Source organism: Abramis brama (assembly GCF_963993115.1).
Source record: "Abramis brama genome assembly, chromosome: 2".
NCBI lineage: Eukaryota > Metazoa > Chordata > Actinopteri > Cypriniformes > Leuciscidae > Abramis > Abramis brama.
The window spans coordinates 32,607,793-32,629,948 of record NC_139964.1 but is presented as its reverse complement, the minus strand read 5'-3'; the positions used below and the strand labels follow the sequence as shown (position 1 = coordinate 32,629,948).

Here is a 22,156-nt window from a genome sequence, read left to right as displayed (position 1 = left end):
TCAGCTGACACCACTGTGTCTACTCATCTGTGTCTCTCCTTCATCACTGCCACGACAAATTAATTACACAATATTCTAATAAACCTCTCCAGCTCATTCACCATGATGCAGATTTACTGCATTTTAATCCATTAATCTGTGTAGTTTTGGCTGTATTTTATCAAACTCATTTCTTAATGGCAAATGTGTACACTGTGAGACTGGCTGGGAGTCAAAATACTTCATTATCTTTTATACTGTTGGGTGTGTCCATTTATATTCAGACTAATAAATGTTGTGATGCACTATACTATAATGTCTTTTAAAATTCTTTATATATATATATAAACCATATAAAACATTTTCATAACAAATAATACATGAAACACATGTGGAACAAATAGAATTCTCCTCAAAACATTTCAAAGGCTAAAGGTTACTCTTCTACTGGCGATCTGTCCCTCCAGTGAGGCAACATGTCAGAAATGTTTCCTGTCTCGCTCTGAGTCACGCTTAGTGTCCTATCCACTCTTGTGTATTTTTCCCTCTTCTCTTTATGTTCCTCTTATCTCCACTACCTTCTGTCTATTTTTAAACTCAGGTCATCCTTCCCAGTGTGACTCTTATTCTCATTCATCTCCTGACCCTTCAATCCGATTGGGTTGGAACATATTCTCCATTCAGTGTTATCTCATTTCTTTTTCTCTTTCCTTCTTTCTCTTGAGAGGTTCCATTCTCTCCCATTTTGTCTTTTGCCTTTTTCCCTCTATTCATTTTAGATTCTTCTTACCCCCACTACAGCAACACACACATCTACATCTCAAAGGGAAATATATCTAGTAAGAAAATCGGTTTCCTGTGTCTGTACTTGTAGCTGAGGAAACTGGTCATGCAAATTGCCCTGTTGGCTAACAAACCAATATAGTAATCGTTTTTCCGGTTAGCCTCAATAATTTGTGAACTCAGGTAAACCCAGGTTTATCTTTGAGCCACTTGCCAATTTGGTCAGATAAACTGATATTTACTCCCTCTGTGTTCATCCCAGACATTATGTGGGTCATGGCACCACTCCAAATTGCTTGAGGCATGATTTGATGTCCGAATGTCTAGAATGAGAGACTGCTGCTTTGAGCTAACTGCCTGTTAGCTCAAGATCAAGGTTTTGATTTATAAATACTGCATATGCACAAAATGGGCACTGAAAGTGTTTGCACTTTACCCCACACACATCAGAATGAAATAAAACAGAATGTACCCTTTTTGCATAATACACCACATTTTGCATAATACACCATCACAATTATACAAATTCAATACAAAACTCAATAAATGTAAAAAAAAAAAAAAAATACAAAACTCAAATCAAATGTAATCATCATCCAAAAGTTTCAGTCTTGAGATCTAATGCTTCTAATGTAAAGGAAATACTTATACACTTTTCACTTTTTTTTTCTTTTTTTTTTACACAGCAAAATCATTTTCTTAATCAGTATATTTGTGTAGTTTCCAGTAAAAATACTTAAAGTCCTTAAAATAGTAAAATTCACTCAAGAGCCAAAAAGAGCCAATTGCATAAAGTTAAGTTTGTGCTTAAAGCTATTAAAATAATTAAAACTTACATTCAGGAAACATTTGTTGAAAACACATCTTAATATTTCTCAGGAAAACTTCTCGTTTTAAAGTTGGCATGAAATGGAAACTCACCCTATTTTCTAAATGCATGTAATAGATCTTACCGTTCATATGTTATTATTATTATTTATTTTTAATTTGACCAATCAAAATGTCATAACTGGATCTTCAGGTGAAAATGATAAGACTTCATGATGCGTTCACGCCCTGTCATAATTATCGTAGGCTTGAGATGACAACACGTGACGTTCTATTCAGAGCTGTTCACGTCCTCCGACTGGGAATTATGCTTTTCTATGGTGACACTATCAATGCCTAAACGAATCTGGAGCGGTCAGGTGGTACAGCGTTCACGTGGTACAAGTAGGAGCTCTCAGAACAGTCCCATCTTACAAGCTGTAATTACGAGCTCTAAAAGGACGTGAACGTTTTTTACAAGTTGAAACCTTAAATTACGGTAATTTCAACATGGTGTGAAGGCACCTTCTTCGCCCCTTGTATGCTTGCGTTCATCTGCCTCCACTTGAATGTAACGCCCACATCTCAAAATCCAATCAACAACCAAGATGCATAGAAGTCCCCCCCCTCCCCCTCACAAAATGCTACACTTGGATGTACATCTCAATATGGGGAAAGAAAGATATTTTTTGTACTTCCATTGCTTCGCAACTTTAAGGACAGGAAGATATTTTTACTGGGCAGCAAGACAAAGACACCAATTAAGAAAATGCTCATATTCTCCAAAGCTTCGAGAACTAATTGAACTCAATAGGCTGTTGGCTCCAGAATAATAATTTGGTCAACCTTTGTGGTTGTTTGCCTGCAGATCAAAAGTTCAGAAGTAAACCTGCTACTCACCCTGCTGATGGAGAAGGTGGCGCCGGGCTTGCCCGAGCACACACCCATGAAGCAGAATCGCAGTTGCCAGTAGAAGAGGTGCTCTGCGATGAATGTGATAAGGGACAGGGCCATTGCAGCTCCCAGCATATAGAACACACCTGCCATGTTGTCTACATCCAGCTGACTGCTCATCACCTCATTTTTCTCATTGTGGCAGATGCCAGTCAGCCACAGGGCCTCAAGTTCCTCCATCTCACCTACAAAAAAACCCAAAACAATTGAAAAATATTGCTAATTTCAAAATTTTGGTGTTAGAAAAAGAGAGTGACTGTTTATGATTCGTTGAATTTTTACTTTCTGCCTCTCCCGTTGTGTGTTTTGTGTGTTTGTGGGCTTTGAGAGCTCTTGAGCTGTTAGCAGACGTGTCTGTTCACTTTGTCTATCCGTGACAATTTCAGCAGTGCATTTATTTAGAGCCCCCACAAAACTGTGCACTGTAAACAAATTACGGCCCCTGCGAAGTGTAACATTTGTCATGATGACGGATTAATCCAACCTCATATGCACTGAAGCTCTCTTCTCGTTAATGATTGCTTATGGGAGTCACTTGAGATTTGGTTCCCAGCTCTAATAAGGGCCCCGAGGGGCCCGACAGCCCGCATAGGAGGGACAAGATCAAACTCCAAAACATAATTTGGTGTCCTGCAGGTCAGTCTTTAGGGGCAACTTCAGATATAGCCTACAGAAATATACTAAAAAAACACATATGCAAATGATTACATCCATTCAGTGGCTGCTTTTCTATTACACACTGCGGACCCCCTTGTCACTTGCAAATAGGACTCTATTCCTGCTCCTGGATCATATGCTGGCTTATATAACAACATGTGACACACCCAAACCCAAACGCACCTTTACATGCCATGAACTACGGTGCACTGCCTGCTTGTCAATATGCATATAAATGCTCACTGTGCCACTAATCTATTCTAATTCGTCCCGCTTGTGTGACATACCCATGTATGCATGTGGAATCACTAAGTATGGGATATATATTATATAAATGTATCTAGATGCCAATCGGATTTTGTATGACTGTGCCCATATATCTATAAGGTCTTGTTACAATATATAGTGAATGTCTGAAATTATTAACACTGTTTATGCATGTATGGGGTGCATAGGGCATGTTCTGCATGTGTCTTTGGATGTGTTCCAAACAGCCTGTCATCTCAGATGCTGTTTGGGTAAGAGAGGATGACGTCCAGAAATGGCCTCTGGATCTGGATTACTAGTGGGTTCTAAAGGAAAGCTCTCAAATCAAAATGAATTAGAAATGTGGAGATCTATTGCTGTTACAGTACAACTATTACAGTTACCTGGTACACTATTTATAATTTAGTGAGTACAGTAATTCAGTATTAACTTTATTATGCTTTAACAGAATGTGAATTTCACACAAAGGAGGCTCTGAGAAACAGACTGCCATATTTTCACACATCTAATACCATTTTGTGTGGCATACTTGTTGGCGTACTAACAGACAGTGTAGGCACTTGTCATCTGCTGCCAGGTATTCTTCAAAACTGTTTGCCTTGAGGGCACATTGAGAACCATTTAAAGAAGAAGTGAATGAAGTAAACATCTCAAGCTGTGAATTCTCTACACATTCACGCCACTTTTGTGAACAGCATTTCAGTCTTATTCACTAACCACCCACAATCCATTTTAACCAGGCACTGTTTGCTATCTGTTATATACACCTCCCATCGTGCAAATTGTGCTTTGTATCATTTTGGGGGGTGTTTGTGGGGTTGCCAGATTTGCATCTTTTTTTAGTGAATCAGATGATAAAACAACTCAAGACAATACAGATTCATTCTTGGTGAATTTCCCCTGAACATTTGTCTTTAATCTTAAAATTATTTGTGCAGATTACAGGGTTCCTACACATTTTCAATTTCAAAATTCCATTCTTTCCCAGACCTGAAAATTACTCAAATCAAATTCCATAATTTTCCATTCTGTGTAGGAACCCTGAGATTTAGACTGACTTATTTATCACAATCATCCAATGCAATGACAAATTGGAAGAAAAAAGAAGACAAAATTTACCATCTCCAAAAAGCATCAGAATGGCGAGGTCCACTGCCCTCTTCCAGCCTGAGTCTTTCTGAATGGCAATGCCATACCCTGTAGTGGCAAAGATATAACCACTGCCAATGGTCACCAGTTTACAGCCCTCATCGCGTCCGGCCATGTAGTTCAAGACCGCTGCATCGTAGATAAATGCATCCAATTTACTACAGAGCAAGAGAGAAGAGTAATATGTTAGAATGTCAATAATTCCTTGTCAAAACCAGTGTTATTTTCAGTATTATTGATACGATATTATAGTTTTTAATTCGATTTTTTCTGTTTTAGTTTTAATTTAATTACATTTTTTGCCAGCGCACATACCTGTATTTACATCCTGTTTTCGGTCGAAGTCCATAGTAATCGATTGTCGAGTTCACGCGCATAGGTTTAGTTACCTATGATCACGCGCGTGAACTCGACAATCGATTACTATGGACTTCGACCGAAAACAGTTGTAAATACAGGTATGAGGCGCTGGCTGAAATAACATAATTTTTATTCATATCTTTCACATCTACTGCAGTCAGATTCACCCGTGTTCACTCTGAAGGAATCACTCACATTGGCTGTGCACTTGTAATGACACATCAAGGATGTTAAGAGGCTAAAAGCAGGTTTAATACTTGCCCCATTGAAGTCAACAGGGTGCAAATTTTAAAAAGAGGATAACACGGTGTAGGCAACACCGATTTTTGTCGTTGTTCTCTGTATTGACAGCACTCCAAATTTACAAATAAATGAGCTCAATGTTAAAATTGACCGGAGTTCTCCTTTAAACAGCACAGGAATCAAAACTGCCGTATGTTACTTAATGAAATGTCCGATCAAGACTTAGTCATTGAATTTTTTTTGATTTTCTCAGCTTTTAGCTCAAAATGTTGCTTTTTAAATGAAACTTACCCACATTCAAGTGTTGATAAAAAAAAGGAATGCATGAAGCTAGAATAAAACTTTTTTTTTTTTTTAAAGCTGAGGGTCTTTTCTTTCTTTTGATATATTCAGATATTCGTACAACAAAACATTCTGGGGGCCATGAAACTTTTGCGAAAATGATCAAAAATGCTGGCGGTGGCTGGCAACTTTTTTCTAAAACGCTGGCGGGGAAAGAGTTAATCTCCCTGTCTTCCCCTCTTTTTCAGCCTTTATATTCTTTCATGCAGATATCATAATCTCTCTCTCTCATAATTTTTCTCTTTTTTTCCTTCTCACCCCGTCTTCAGGCTGTGGAGCGCCTCGTTTACGTTTTTCTGGTGGAAGCTGGTCATATAGCTGTGCATCTCCTTGTAGTTATTCCTTATGTTTCTCTCTGTGCTGCCATTGGGCACAGTACCGAACCGGAACGGAGGGGAAAAGTCATTCGGATGTTGAAACTTGATAAGAGAGAGAAAAATATATATATAACTCAGCAGTGTCCACATTGTCAATGAACACTCAAGGGACAAAGTGTGAGGAGAGGTGTCACTTCAAAAAACCTTAAAGATACAACAGATCTCTTTTCTCCACCATTCATTATAGAACTATTTCCTGTGTAAACACATGGACTATGTTCTCTAGACACTCAAAGCTTTGCCAGACATAAAAAGTAAAGCATGACTTAGAGTAAAAAACAAAATCTCACCACATCAATTATTAAACGGGCTACAGCACCCTCTCAGAGTCAAATCTTGTTTTCTGTTTCATAGCGGCTGGCTAATTCACATTAGCCCACTTTTTTCCACGCAAAGATGACAGAAAAACAAAAACAAATTATCACTAAACCAGTCAGCATGTGGTTGCCCACATATGTCATCAGTCATTTGAGGATCATAAACAGTAGTATTAGTGTTTCATATGCAAAACCGTGCAGAGTAAGCATGCATGGATTCACTTATTCACAGTTAATTAAAAACATAAAATGGCAAAAGTTTTTTCCTTTTAAATTCCTTTTTCAAATTTCTAAAAATGTTTCACCTTCAGCCACAGATACTCCCGCCCCAAACCCGTGTCACTGGTTAAACCATTAATTGATCGTGTTAGATCACGCAAACAAAGCAATGTTTTTATAGCGCCAGAGCCACAGAAAACCCACAAATGCCCTACAGCTGTCTCTGCACATTAAACAAAAGAACATATTCTAACAAATTACACAGTGCACCTTAAATATTGCATCATTTATTGGCTAGTCTTGGCAAATTAACCTTAGCTGTTTAACACCAAGGTTGAGTCTGGTGAATCAATTCAAATCACGTTCAGTTCAAGGCAGTCGTCGGAGAAAAAATCCTCTAGCTTATTATGTCCTTAGATCTAATTTTTTTTGACAGAAATATAAATGAGATCAACGAGAACTATATTTTTAATAACAGCTTTCAGATGCCCATGGTTCACTTTTGCACATGCTACTGAATTTGACCAATAAACACCATTACCTTTTTATCACTCAGGCCAGTCACCTGGTCCACATATTCCTCTTGAATCATAAACGCGGCCAGGTTGGCAGTGTAGCTGGCCAGGAAAATCACAGCGAAGAAGGCCCAGACCGATACCATGATCTTGCTAGTGGTGCCTTTGGGGTTCTGCACGGGCACAGAGTTATTGAAGACCAAACCCCAAAGTAGCCAAATAGCTTTTCCAATGGTGAAGGAGGGACCGCCAGGCTCTGATTGTGTGTAAAGAGGTAACGAAATTGAAATAGGGAGTTATTACGTTATCATTTAATAGGAATCAGAGAGGAGTAAAAGGGCAGATGAAAAAAAAAAAGGTAATAAATAGACTTGAATTAACTATTCAGTTTTGATTTCAATCAAAAGAATCAATATACTGAGAAGAGAAGCAATACATTGCCGAGCATGAAACCAGCTTATACAAAATGAAAAGATGGACATAATGGGCAAAACTAAAAGAAATATATATATATAATTTTAATAAATGTATATTATAATACAGAGAGAAATTAATAAATGTATATATTTAAATATATATATATTTTTTTTTTTTTAAACATAATTTGTAAATATTGTAAAAACACTGCAATAAGTATATTTATATGCATTTTTAGATGGCTAGAAAATGAAGACATAAAACTACAAAACTACCAAATTTTATATGGGTGTTAGGTATAAGGGTGATAGATTTATATTTGCATGCACACCTCGTCCATCTGCCAAGCAGCGATTATAGCCAACAGGACTGAAGTACTCAAAGACGAAGACAGCCACGGCTGAAACTATCAACAGCATAACGAACATCATTACCCAGACATCAGCGCTGAAGGGCTCTGAGAGCAAAAATAAAGAGAAGGGAAGACAAATTATTAATGAAGAGTGCACTTGAATGTCGAATTCTATCTTGAATCACCTTACAGTGTGTATTTAGTACTTACCTAAAAAGGCAGAAGGAGACACTGTGCCATTGCTACGAGAGACCATGACACTAATCCCTGTCTCTATGAAGGGCACAGAGAAGTCAATGACCTCTGACCTCTCTTCATTTATGGTCAGGGACCCCACTGCCATGTGGGCATTCTTAAGCACCACCTAGACGTGAAGAAACGGGACAGTTATGCCCATCTTGTACTAGTCTAGGCATGCCACAACAGAGGGGGGAAAGTAACAGTGTGAAAAGAAAAAGGTGAAAGAAAGTTAAAATGGGAACTAGTGAATGAGAAAACCATGAAGAAGAAAAAAACGACTGCGAGACCAAGGAAAGCAGAAATCAGGTTACTTCCTACACTGGGTCGCAGTAGCTTTTAATAGCCGTTTCTCTTTCTTTTCAACCTTCCCTAATCACCACTTCCCCAAACCCATCACTTGTCCAGGTATATTTAGAGTTACATATAAGATGCCTCTGGTGATTTAGGAAAATGGGACAAAACAGAGTTAATAAGGTGATTGTACGCTACAGAAAGGCTCTGTCTACATCAGGACTACTCAAGGGGCCACAAAGCCGGATCCCTTTAGCCTCCAGGGCCACACTCCTAATTTTTATAGTGTCTCTGTTATATTAATGAGGCTACTGAGTATTACACACTTACACAACCACATAAAATCTAAATGGCTTCCATTATAATCAAAAAGGGCTGTACTGTAAGCGCTCGTCTGTGGCACGGTTTGCAGAGTGGACTATAGATTTCCACTTGGTATCAGATTTTTTAAATTGCACTGTGGGTTTACCATGGTATATAGCAGAATCTCATAAAACATGCGGGCGCAAAAATGCCCTGCGGACTGCATGCTGAGTAGTGCTATTCCATATCCTATTTTCTTTGTCTTTTCAAAATATGAGACTATATTTTGCATATTTGTTTGAGTTTGTGTTGCGTTATAGCATCTATCTCTGAACATGAACATTCTTGGAGCATCAGATCTTGTAAAGACATTAAGTAAACATAAAGCAAGCTACTAAAAGTCTGCGACTCCAAATGTGGTGCAGTTCTGAGAGTATTCATATGACTAGGACCGAAAGGGAACTGCATAACATTCATTCCAACTGTGGATTTACATATGATCCGGTAACTCATATTATTTCTCATCTGAATTAATGCACCAGCTGTATTTTCCCTTGGGCTTGTGCAAACTCACTCGCTCACATTTTCTCTCTCTTTCATCTGTTCTTGGCATGAGAGAAACTGTTAATTTTTTGGAAAATAATACATAATCAGAAATCCATAGATGCTCCAGAGCCATGTCCTAGTGGTTATTGCACATTATCTTTAACTTAAACCATGAAAAGACATTTTCGTCACTTGATATAAAGTAAACAAACAAAAATACTAAATTACTAAAATAACAAAAAAAACTAAATAAACAAATAGAAATGACAGAAACACACAACAAAATTACTACAAAAACTATACTAGTATATCAACGATACTAAAATAACACTGGAGCCATGGAGCCCATTCAAGCAATGTGAGTTTGAGTCTGGCTCGCAACATTTCCTGATCCAGTTTCCCCCTTTTTAATCGCAAAATTTACAGTTAACAACATTTTGAGCAAAATATTTTTAATTTTGCAATAAGCACACAGACAGTTTAACAAAACCAAAGCAACAATTTCGATATCTATTAGTATTCGATCTCATCTCATCTATCAGATGCAGTCTGGTAGAATAGGTAGGAAAATGATCCAGCAAGCTCTCGGATGATAAACAACTCTAGGTGTTTGATGAGAACCAGTTTTCTTACTAAAAGCATTTTGAAACTAACCTCTCCAACCATGCCATTCCATGTGCCATTGATCTTTTTGCCATGCTTCCCATTGGTCACCAGGTAGAGATCGTAGGTGAACTTTACAGACTTTGCGATCTTTTTGAGGATGTCTATACAGAAGCCCTTGCAACAGCGTTTAATGTAGATCCCTGAATCTCCCGTCTGATTTCTAGGGATAGGACAAACAGGAAGAAAAAGGTGAGAAGATTAATGTTAGCGCAGGAAGTTATTTCTCTACATAATGAAGACGATCAAAAACTTTTGCTTCAGCTGTTTATTAATTCCTTGATCAAAATACCATTTCATAATAAATCTGCATCTGAAGAAATCAATCAATGAGTCAACATAACATCAAAATGATTAATGACCACTGCACTTACTATTGCATTGACCACAAAAGTACAATGCGACTTAAATTTGTCAAAATCCACATTAATCTTGGATCATTTCTCACAATAAATTGGTTTTAGCAGGAATTTATTACAAGAATGCTAAATTAATTAAACAATAATTAAACACATATTTTATAATCAATATTACAAAGACACGAGATACAATTCCATAAACACCACACGTTCTTACTATATGATATACTGGAGTCCTGACAGTGATAGAGCACTTTGAATTTGAAAACTGAATGAAGTATCTATATTTAGTGCTCTTATGAGACTGTCTGCATTCTGGCAGTCAAGATTAATGACTGATCTCATATTGATCTCATACAAAGACTAACTTTAGTTTAAAGATATTTTACCTATATTATGTAGCTTTATCTATCTTGACACGGTCAAAATCATCTTTACAGACACACAGTGCGGTGAAACATTCGTAGTATTTGGAATTTTTTCAAATCCTAAAGCTTTCTGTTTACTTCCAGGTTTAAATTACATTTTGACTCTCATATTTTCATTGTAGTCCCATATTTGTGCACCCCACAATATTCATCTGCGATTTAATCAAAGTTTTCAAATATCTACTGTGAAATCTGAGACGAATCTGAACTTTGAACCGAAACTGCAGCACATTTCCTGAATATCTGTACTGTTCCTATGCGATTCTCACTGGATTTTGAGCTGTTTTCTGCACGGCACTGTATTCCTCATGCAGGTGCCACTGAGGGGGTCGACATCCTCCACAATAACAAATGGAGCCTCCTCCAGGGTAACAATGGACAGGTGGTCATCCTCTCGTTCCCCAGCATCCGAGTACAGCTCGAACCGAGGCCACACGTGGTACTTCATTGTCAGAGACCCGTTCTCCCATTTACCGACCTGTGAAAGTACAAAGAGGGCAAGATGAGAGCTAAAGCTGGGAGAAGGATAACAAGTGACATAATAAGAGGGTGCTGAGGTTGAAGTGGCTGAGATTGGATTAGTGCGGGCTAAATTTGAGGAGGGCAGAAATCTTGAATTAAGATGAAGAGAGATAAAGAGTAAATGAAGGTTGATAATTACATCAGGGAACTTTGCAGTCATGAGTTAAGAGAAATCAAGAGAGAAAAGGAGAAATGAGGAGAGATACCCACCCTGTCATACTGCCTCTCCTTATCTAACAGTATAATAACCAACTTTGGGTGCATCTGAAAACCGTCCTCACTAAAGGAGAGGTTGCGCCCTTCAAATGTCACATTCATGAGATACCTGAAGAGAAAACAAAGGGAATATATCAGACCAAGCACATTTGATGGTTATTAACACAAATGCACTTTCCTTTCTTGTACAGCACAAATATTTTCAGAACAAGTCAAAGCAATCTACAGGATCCCTCAATGTCAGCATCTTTCCAGTTTACCTATAGTGTATGGGTTTCTGTATACTATCCACATACCTGTATGTCCACACACATGTATAATGCAGGAATGCAGGTTTGTTGCTAGAGGCTATAGCAAATAATATTCACAATGGCAAATATGGCAGCCTCCTGGTCACAAAACCATTTTTATGACTTTAAATCCACTCAGTTGGAGAATCTTGAGGAACTGCTATGGCTTTCACCTTAACAAAATACAAAAGTCATGAACCCAATATAATAGTAAGTTAATAATCCAGGGGAAACCATTTATTAGAAGTGAGAAATATTACATGCCAGATTTTTTCTAATACCTGATATCTTAGCCTTCAAGTAAGCCGTCCAAGAATGCATTAATAGTAGCTCATTTCTTGGAAGTAGCACATTTAAACCAGCTGATAATGCCATTCTTTGCCATCTTAAAATAGTATCCAGTACACGCAAATAGGAAGCCAAACTGTGTATGAGACAGCAAACATTGCATGGTGAACAGTTTCATCCAAATGTCAACCTTTTTTTCCAAAAACAGCATGCTTGACCCCTATCACTTAGGAATTAAATCTTGTCACGCAACCTTACCACCCAGAGTGTCTTGACACTGCACTGATCTGCCTATAGCCTTTGCCATGGTCAACCACAAACTGTTCATTTCAGTGCTGACAGAGTTAGCTAATTTACTGGTTTATTAACTACTTTAATAACAGATCATTCTAAGTTAGCAAGAAAGCCTCAGTTTCTGCCCTTCAACCTTAGAGTCCCTCATGGCTCAGTATTTGGTCCTTTAATATTGTTTTATCTACATCAGCACCTGCACTGCCATCTAATCACAGTGTAAATTAGATTCTTCCTCACTGGCCCACCAGAATTAGCCAAATAACATCTTCAAGTTCATTCAGAATGCTTTCGTCCGAGTTGTAATTAACCTCTTTCGTGTCACTAACCTACTCCACAGACACATTTGGGCAGTGCTTAATGGACTGTCTGAGTCTAGTGACTCGCCTTTACTGACCTCATCTAGCACTTAGACATCTGTACTGCATAAAAAATGTTTTAGCATTCTTATAATGTGTTGTTCTTCTTGCTGCCCTTGAGATCTAACTTAGCACTTGACTTCTTAATATTCTCAGCCACAGTTTCAGCATTTGCCACTTACGTGATATAGGAGTTCATAATAAGAAGAAAAAGAAATAAAGGTTTATAATACATAAATATAAACACATGTACAATAATAAAAAAGAATATACAACAAATGAAATCAAAACCCATCAGTAATACAATATTCATTAGGGGAAAACATGGCTAGTTAACTTTTTCGAGCAACACTAACTTTTTTCACTAAAGATTACTTGAGTACATTTATAAGAAATTACTATTTAGGTATAAATACTTTTAATCTTTACACATTTAATTCAAGGTGTTATTTTCTGATTCTTTGTAATTATTTGTGAAATTTTCTAGCCATTTCCAATGAAAATTGTAAATCCTACACCAGATTCTTTTCAGCATACTACTACACAAATGTGTCTTTTCTCAAGCAGAATTTTTGGTATATCTGTATACTTAAAGTGAATTATAGTTAGTTTGATTAACTATATAATCTATAATTTTATATTTTTACATTACCTTTTATGCTATTTCATGAAATGTTTCATAATCAATATATGAAGACCTCCGAAGCAAAAGCCTCTAAGCCACCTCTGTCAAAAATGAGATAATAATATTGAGTGAATGCTCTCCGCACATAGTATACGCTCATCAAATACTTTCCCTTCAAACTCACTAAATCCCAGCCTCAGCCCATTCAGAAATGCCGGTACTTGGGTAGAAAGCTATAAATAGGAGCCTGATAAAAAATGTTAATATTAAACAAAAACTTTAGACTAGCCTTTTGGGGTAACACTTTATAATTACGTTCAGTTGTAAGTCATTTATAAGTGATTAGTTAATGATGAACTAGTCATTTACAAAACATTTATAAATGAGTAGCAAGTGACATACTAACATTTTATGTATGTTTTGTAAATTGTGTTACAAGTCATTTACAATTGATTAGTTAATGATTAACTAATCATTTAAAAAACATGACTAATCATTCATAAATGATTAATTAGTGATATGTTCATTATCATTATCACCCCCATTGTTCATCTGTTTTGTAGATTCAGTTATGTCATTTACAATTGATTAGTTAATGATTAACTAATCATTTACTAAACATGACTATGCGTTTTATAAATGTTTAATAAATGATGTTACATTTTTTTTGTATGAATTGCTCACATCAGGTGCACAGTGGTTAAAGACTCCATGTGTTTCAGAGAAGCTGTCTATACCCTCACCAGTCAGCACTTACACTGCAGTACACACTACACTACACACTACACACTACAGAAGACAGCTGTCTATACCCTCACCAGTCAGCACTTACACTGCAGTACACACTACAGTGTTCAACACCTGTTATAGATGTGTAAACGCATGAATAAATCATTTACAACACTTTCTGCATCCCCTAATCTAAAGTGTAAACTATTCATCACTTGTAAATGTGTTACATATACCTACAAATGATCTGTATGTGTATTCAAGGCATTTACAACACTTTTTGCACCCTCTAATTGCTACATATATACAAAAAACCAAACATTTATTAAACATTTATGAAACGCATATTCATGTTTTGTATATGACTAGTTAATCATTAACTAATCAATTGTAAATTACTTATAACTGAATCTACAAAACATACATACAATAATTAACATATCACTTATTAATCATTTATGAACGCATGTTTCGTAAATAATTAGTTAATCATTTACTAATCACATGTAAATGACTTGTAACGGAATTTACAAAACATACATAAAATGTTAGTATATCACTTGCTACTCATTTATGAATGTTCTGTAAATGACTAGTTCATCATTAACTAACCACTTATAAATGACTTACAACTGAACGTTATTATAAAGTGTTACCGACTTTTGCATCTGTAGTCTTCATATGTTAAATGAACTGAATATGTTTTTCCTGGGCAATAACAGTGGAAATGTTTGATAACTCTAAGTTATGTGCCTTTAAGTGATGTGCCTATACATAAACTGACTTTCATAAAAATAAAATCTACAGAGAAATATTCTGTTTGAAAACTAGCCCTACAGATAAATAAGAAACGGTGCTTTTTCCATTTATTTTCCCATTTCCATCAATTCACCCTACTGTGTCAAACACACAACATAAAAATCCCCACACTAATAAAAGACATCAGCAGTAAAGCATCATGAAAATGAATCACATGGGCAAGTTGTAAGCGTTTCCCTTTTCTGCCATCAGGGTGTAAAATTTATGACGTAGAAGAACTGACCCAATTTAGACAGTGACAGTAAATCAGTCCGTAGTCAGGTGCGTGTGTGTGTTTGTGCCCTTGAGCAGCGATATGCGCACAGATTTTCATCATAACATGAGTATCATGTATGTGTGTCAACAAGTTTTGTGTCAGAGCCAGTGAAAACTCTCTGCTGCACTCCTCGCTCTCTTGCCTCCATCTGTGGGCTGTCGTCGCCATGACAACAATCGGCCTCATGAAAACGACTCACCACACAGGAAATAAATATCTGCTCTGAACAAGAGAACATGAAAGAGAAATCTAGAAATAGAGAGAGGCTAGAAAGAAGAATGACCAAACAAGTAGTGAGTGTGTCTCATGCATGTACAATTCAATGGATTAATATTGTGAAGCAATGTTGTACGGAAGCTAACACCACAAAAAATGGGCTCCTGTGAGGAGGTCTATAACATCCGGACAAAGCTAACCGTTAGCATTGCCATTCATCTCAATGGCAGTTGCTCATCTGAGGCTCACAGGAGGCTTTGGAAGTAAAGTAGCAACCATGGGTCCTGGGGAGGCGTGGGAAAATGACAATGTTGAGTCCAAATCAGACTTTTAATCAAATACTTGCAATTTAGACTATGTTTTGTTTGCAAAAATGGATTTAGTCAGAAAACATAGTGGTCGTCAATGGAAAAATACGTTATTTGCCCACTGATCGGTGTAGTTACAGCATCCACCAGCAGGTATATTTGTTAAAACAAGACTTAAAATGTATTTTAGACATTTAAACTGCAATAGTTAAGTGCACATCTGATCCGTTTAACCTACAATCTCAGGGACGCGCACCATCAGTTCCCAAAAGGGTGTGTTAGGGCGGACTCCTGACAGAAAGTACGTACAACCCCAAACTGCCAACAGATAGAATGAAAGTGTGAGGATGTGTGTGAAAGAGAGAGAGAGAGAGAGAGAGAGAGAGAGAGACCCACCAGCATATAAAATGTGTTACCATGGTGCCCACAACCATAGCAATCTCCAAGCAATCTGCTGTGTTGCCATGGGAACAGTAATCTCGCCGAGAGAGTGAGGGAGAATGAGAGGAAGAGACATGGAGAGAGAGGTAGCGTCTTTTGTACTTACAGCGAGACGCATGATGCAGCAGAGACCCATTTATCTGTCGCTATAAATACAAACAGATCAATATCGACAAGACAGACAACCAGATTTATCGTATACGACATTTTTCAGTTCTAGCATTGATCTGCCATTAGAAAACTCATCTTCAGATTTACCGTACACCCATACATTTAAAAGCGTAATCATTCAAGGGTCTATGAATGACTTGATCTTAGATTCAAGGGTTTCCTCTCATGTTTCATTTTAGCCCTGACATAACATCTCCTGGCTTGACTCTTTGTCATTTCGTGATACTTGTCGTGAGGCTGTGAAATCGCCTCTCAGGTCAACAGGGTACAGCTTTAACAACCATCGAAAACTTGAGGGAGTGTGAGGACTGTATGCGATTATTTCATTAACGTCTTGTTTGGAGCAGGGCATTTTCTCAGAGGAGCAAGGGTTGTCATTGTTAACTAAAAGTAAAACATTTATTTAATTAAAAGAAAATATAAATATTACATGAAAAACTGAAACTTAAAGGGGCTAAATGTAGAGTTCAGAGACCCTTGTTGTTAGCAACACCTGTGGCCCTTAAATGAACTGCAGCTCTATAAACTCACGGCTAAGTTCTTTTTCGTTCTTTGCTTAGAAGTAAAAAAAAATTGGAAATAAACACCTATGTAGTGATATAGATGAATATCACTTTACATATTCGTTTAGATGAATATGTAAATATGTGCTGTGTGCTTTCCTCTCAATAACAAAATATACACACAACAATGACAGCGGTGAGAAAACAGCAGTTCAGAAAGCATCTGCGATTCACTGGCATCATGGCGACAGATGAGGTCATTAAAAATACACTGTTATGATAGTTTGATTCTAAAGTATATTTGAGACTATAGACTAAAGGCACCAAGAACGATAACTATAAAGATAACTATATTAGCGTCCACACCAGCGGACACTATTGTTCAGTTTATTCTAAACTCGTGCTTGTCTGTCACTTTAAATGCTCGAGCTCGTTACAGCAGGATGGATTCTGATTGGCTGTCAATGTTTTTATTGTTCATCAGCTGGATAAAATTGTTCTGAAAGTGATTCCAACAATATCGTTTCTCTGTGCCATTATCGTTATAGCTGTGGTGTGAACTCTGCTATTCTTTGATATTGAGAACGATTTTTAGAACTATATCTTTATCATTTGCTTTATTTCTGCAATGTTTTAAATGACCAGATTGCATCTATTGGGTTCAACTGGACAGGCTAAGAAAATCAACAACTCTAATCAGCACATCTCGTGCGCCACTGTCACAAAACTGCCTGACACACACCTAAAATGCGAATGCACCATTATTGCATTTATATTTTAAATTTGACGAATATTCGGAATTCTAATTTTATAGAAATAATACTAAAACAAGTAAGGTGCCTTCTCAAAAATATTCACATGAAAATGATCAATAGTATAATATTGTTCAAACCACTCATTTTTACAAAGTAACACTGTCCAACAAAGACAATCACAGAAGGAGACAGTGTCTCTTTAGCTCCCCTGAGCCCACGGATGTCTTGCACCTATTGTTTTTGATGGGGCATACGTGGCGGTCCCGACTCACTTGGTGCCCTAGGCAAGATAAGGCATGACCAAAGAAAAAATTGCTTTAACAACTTAATTCTTTACATAAAAAGTCCAGGGGTAGTGGTACAGTTTCCCTTTAGTATGTAGGTGGACCCAGGTTCAAATTTGACTTTGAATTCAGCAGGAAAAAAAAGATCACACCCGAAAATGAGCCAAATTTGTTATATGGAAAATAGTTATAAATATATATATATATTTATTTATTTATTTATTTACAAAAAAGGTCATATGAGTTACATAAAGGCAAATGATCTACGGAAGGTGCAACGTGATTGGACGGAAGAAATATGAATGCATATTGCACAACCCCTGGCAATGGGATAACGCCTGCCCATCATGTTTGCAAACGGTTCACAAATTGGCCTGGCAGGGTCAAACTGTTGGAAATGGACAAACTAATTAAAAAGTAAACAACTAACCCACTCACACATCCCCACTTCTGCTCACATCTGAATCGAAATGAACTTGAAATGACTTTAAATGATCTGTGACCGAGGCGATTTTTAGCGAGCATCTCCGTGTCGGCAACCTTCTTGACACCAACTGTGTTTACAGAGGATTAGCTGACTAATGGTCTGAAAATAATCTGACTATTAATAACAACAAATGCTTGACGCATAAAATATGCTTTTTACTTTAATGTATTTTTTTAAAACTCCCCCTGTAGCCAATCATTTTATCCCTTAAAACTCATCTTTGATCACCAAAATGACATATTTAAATGTTTTTTCCTTGAAAAAAAAATTCTTCATGCCTTAAAATAGCTTGAATGTAACTCTACACACCCTTGCCTCATTTAGTATATGCGGTTCTATGAATATGCAAATTAGCCCCGCCTCCACTCACTCACACCAGCTCAGAGATCCACTCGTTGACGATCACACGTTGTCGTGATTGGTTATAAGGTAGTTTGTGATGTCAGAAACATCAGCGATTTCAAAGCGCGTTTTTGAGTCTGTCTTTGGTTCACTGCAGTTCTAAGGAGAAAATACTCAGCAATGGTGTTGACTTATTAATTTGCACATGGTTTGTCTTAAAGCATATTAAAAACACCACATAGACATATAAAGGACATTAAAAGCTGTATTTTCACCTCAGAAGGACTTTAAGTAATATAAAAAGTGTTTAAATACACAAACTTAATGAGACTTGGTTTTAATAAACATAATATTTATTAAGGACAGTTCCCCCAAAAATGAATGATGACAATATGTTAATTTGGGGGGGGGGGGATTGTCCCTTTAATATAAACATACAAAAATATTATATTATAGTATGGTACAAGTTGCTTGTTGATAATGTCAGGTAAATGGTGTGCGCATTTAACATGGAAACCATGTAAAAATCTAATGAAGCATGAATTTAACTTAAATCCCCAAAAGGCTTTGCCTTCTCTCTCTTTTTTTTTAGAAAACCACTAGGGGGAGGAAGGCTTTTCTGGAGGTAATTACAGTCTTTGCCCACCAGCACTGGATTATTTTAATGCATCATCAACACGAGGGCGACAAAAATCTGCTGAGGATTTATAGCGCAAGAGGTATTATAACATCACAATATTAGTTAACCTAAACAGGATTTCGGATTAGCTGAACACTGATGGAATCATACTTCAGTCACCCATATTCACAGCCACCCACAGTGCATTATATGAAAGTGGATGTGGGCTGTGGAAGTGTGTATAGGTTTTTCTAGAAGTCTGTGTGTTTATGTATGCATTTTTAATTAAAGCAAGTTACAGGCTCCTGGGTGAACCAGAGATTAATTACCTTTACTTACACAGGACACCATGTAATGATCAAACCCCTTCCCCAGGGAAGCCTGTGGGCCTTGTAACACAGCGATACACCACCACCACTCTAATGGAGCTAAAACACACACTAATACATAGACACACTTTCTCTTTGTGTCAAGGCACACAAACACACCTTTGGGAATTGAGCTGTGTGAAAGCTTAAAAAGCCAAATATTCTGTAAAGGCAGACTGTTCATCGTGTATTTTGTATTCTATAAGCAAACAATAAATGGAGACCGAAACACAGTGTGACGGAGCAGAAACGGAGAGATAGATGGAGAAGTGCAAGACCGGAGGGAAACCGCATGGGTTCACCAGCAAAAAAGTGTACAAATGATATCTTGACCTACTTCTGAAGAGTTATTGTCAGCGTCTTTCAGCATTGCCCAAAAGCATACCGTAATAAAAACATCCACAACCATCTTATTAAACTTTCCGGGCGTCAGGTCTACTGGCCGCACCAGCCTGAGGGGCTACAATTAAGTCAAGTAGAGAATAAAAGCCTGGCAGCTTCACAAGCCTTAAGCACCTCAGAGGAGTCAAAGCATCAGAGAGACAAGGAGGGAAAACACAAAATATGCACACAAACCAAAAAACATACACACATAATCCATTTATAATTGTGTACATTTTAATACTACGTAATTTTAACAGTAAAAATCTGTAAAAAATGATATAGTAAAAACCTGTTAATTGGTTGGTTAACTTACTACTAAGTTCTCTTACAACTGTATATATGTTGAAAAACTGTAATAGCTCTACTGGAACATTTCTTGTTATTTTAAAGTTTTAAAAAGTAAAGTAAATGTAAAGTTTTGGAAGTAAAAAAAAAAATTTATTACATGTTATACTACGGGGTAGTTGAATGCTTGATTTTGACTGGTTGACGAACGTTCTGAGATGTGCAATTATTTTCAGGGAAACGCGCGGCTAAAGTAGTTCCCGGCAGGTCTTGACCGCATTACAGTTCCAAATCACTTCGCCAAATGATTTCAGTTATTTCAAAGGTCTTTACAGCCTACAGAACCAAAACCAACAACGACATTGACCAAGCAAATACATATAGTAAACAATAGGATAAAAACGACCAATTATTTCCTTTTGTTTTTTTGCCACAAAATTACGTTTGATTGTGTATTATGCATATTAGTTATTATGGAAAAGCACATATCCTTTTCTCGCGCTCTCTCTCCCACTCAAACGCACACACATACAGTACGGACACACTCGCACAGAAATGCATTGTCAGTGCTACTCTGAAGGTTTTATCAGTAAAATAGTTTAGCAACTTAAAAGCTACATGCCGTTTCTCACTAGCGAGCGTAGTTTCGCTATTAGTAGATGCTGGTGCGTCTATAAATAATTTAATAACTTTCAACCTCATTACCACAACTTGATTATCATTTCTGAAATGTATCAAAACAAAAAAAATTATCAAAATCATTGAAAATAATTGAAATCTGAAAACCTGTTAAACATTTTTTGGAAATAAATAAATAATAAAACACTGAGTTTTTAAAAACAAAGTGTGAAATTGGAAATTGGAAAAGAAATAATACCAGAGCGTCATTAAGGTAATGATATTTTATCTGGCCATATATTCCAAATATCTATAAACGTGGAAACTGTCTTTAAAATACGTTTCAGAACAAAAGAGCCAGTAAATTGATTAAATCATTAAAATTCTAGCATGATCTGAATGAAATCAATTTTTCGCAAGAACAACCCACACAATGTCCTTGCGATCAATTTATCTGAGATAAGTATGTAGCCTCATTTAACCCCACTCTCAACCTTTATAGGGTACATGTATAACATCTAACCTTCTACAGCCATGCCTAAACCTTCAGCTGACCTTCAGAGGAACCCCTTGAGGCTGTTTCAGGCCCTTAACCATCACAGAACATGACCCATTCAGCTGAAAAGCCCTCCATCATCGCTGACAGATCCACCGCAGAGCATGGTGGGTGTTCCAGAATGATAATATAGAATCTTGGAATGCCATTTAAATCGTCTCCATCATGGTGGAAACGGATCATTAGAGTCCTCGAGGGGTTACAGGGTCCGGTGGTTCTCATTCAGCCCACCTCATAAGGCTGTCATTCAAAAGCTTCTTGTGTGTGTGCGTGTGCACGCATATGTGAGATCCTAAGTGTGCACTGCAGGGTGATCGAGAAGAACCTGCACTCCCAGAGGACCGTAAACTAAACCATTTTCTCTGGTTCGTACTTACGGCTACTTTTCCTCGTATCTATTATTATGCTCTCCAGCATTCATAAGACATTAAAGTGTGTCCTTATCTTCTCATCAGACAATTCAAAAATCCACTTCAGCGACTCTAAAGGCAACACATCTGCCTAATTACACAAATGCAACCATCTTGTTCTAGCAGATACCATGTCCGCTGGGTAATTGTTGTAAACTCACCATTCACAAATAACATAAAAGTGCCCCCCCACACACACACACACACTTAATTACTTGCTTCTCTCATCTAAACCAACAAAGCTTTCCGCAACAACACAGTTATATATCTTCATAACATGCTCTCCAGGCTACAGATTGTTCCAGAAACATTATAAATGTTTTATTTAACATTTAAATCAAACCTTAAGTGGTGTTTTTTTTTAATGATCGATGGTGCATTTGTACGTAATTTGCATATTAAATGCACGCACAATGTGTTATCAACTGGTCCGTGTCCGACCTATG

The 22,156-nt window shown here is 37.2% G+C and overlaps 1 protein-coding gene across 3 annotated transcripts in view; it reads right to left on the bottom strand.

The window, feature by feature from the left end:
- The window catches only part of grin2bb (glutamate receptor, ionotropic, N-methyl D-aspartate 2B-b), a 100,178-nt gene that overhangs the window by 6,917 nt on the left and 71,105 nt on the right, over nucleotides 1–22,156 (bottom strand). For all 3 annotated transcript variants that reach the window (XM_084094336.1, XM_084094337.1, XM_084094338.1), the window contains exons 6-14: nucleotides 11,301–11,415; nucleotides 10,838–11,046; nucleotides 9,773–9,944; nucleotides 7,949–8,102; nucleotides 7,718–7,843; nucleotides 6,996–7,225; nucleotides 5,800–5,960; nucleotides 4,567–4,754; nucleotides 2,470–2,708 (exon numbers count right to left, since the gene is read on the bottom strand). In XM_084094336.1, the coding sequence (XP_083950462.1) occupies nucleotides 2,470–2,708; nucleotides 4,567–4,754; nucleotides 5,800–5,960; nucleotides 6,996–7,225; nucleotides 7,718–7,843; nucleotides 7,949–8,102; nucleotides 9,773–9,944; nucleotides 10,838–11,046; nucleotides 11,301–11,415 (1,594 nt within the window). The remainder of the gene's footprint in view (nucleotides 1–2,469; nucleotides 2,709–4,566; nucleotides 4,755–5,799; nucleotides 5,961–6,995; nucleotides 7,226–7,717; nucleotides 7,844–7,948; nucleotides 8,103–9,772; nucleotides 9,945–10,837; nucleotides 11,047–11,300; nucleotides 11,416–22,156) is intronic.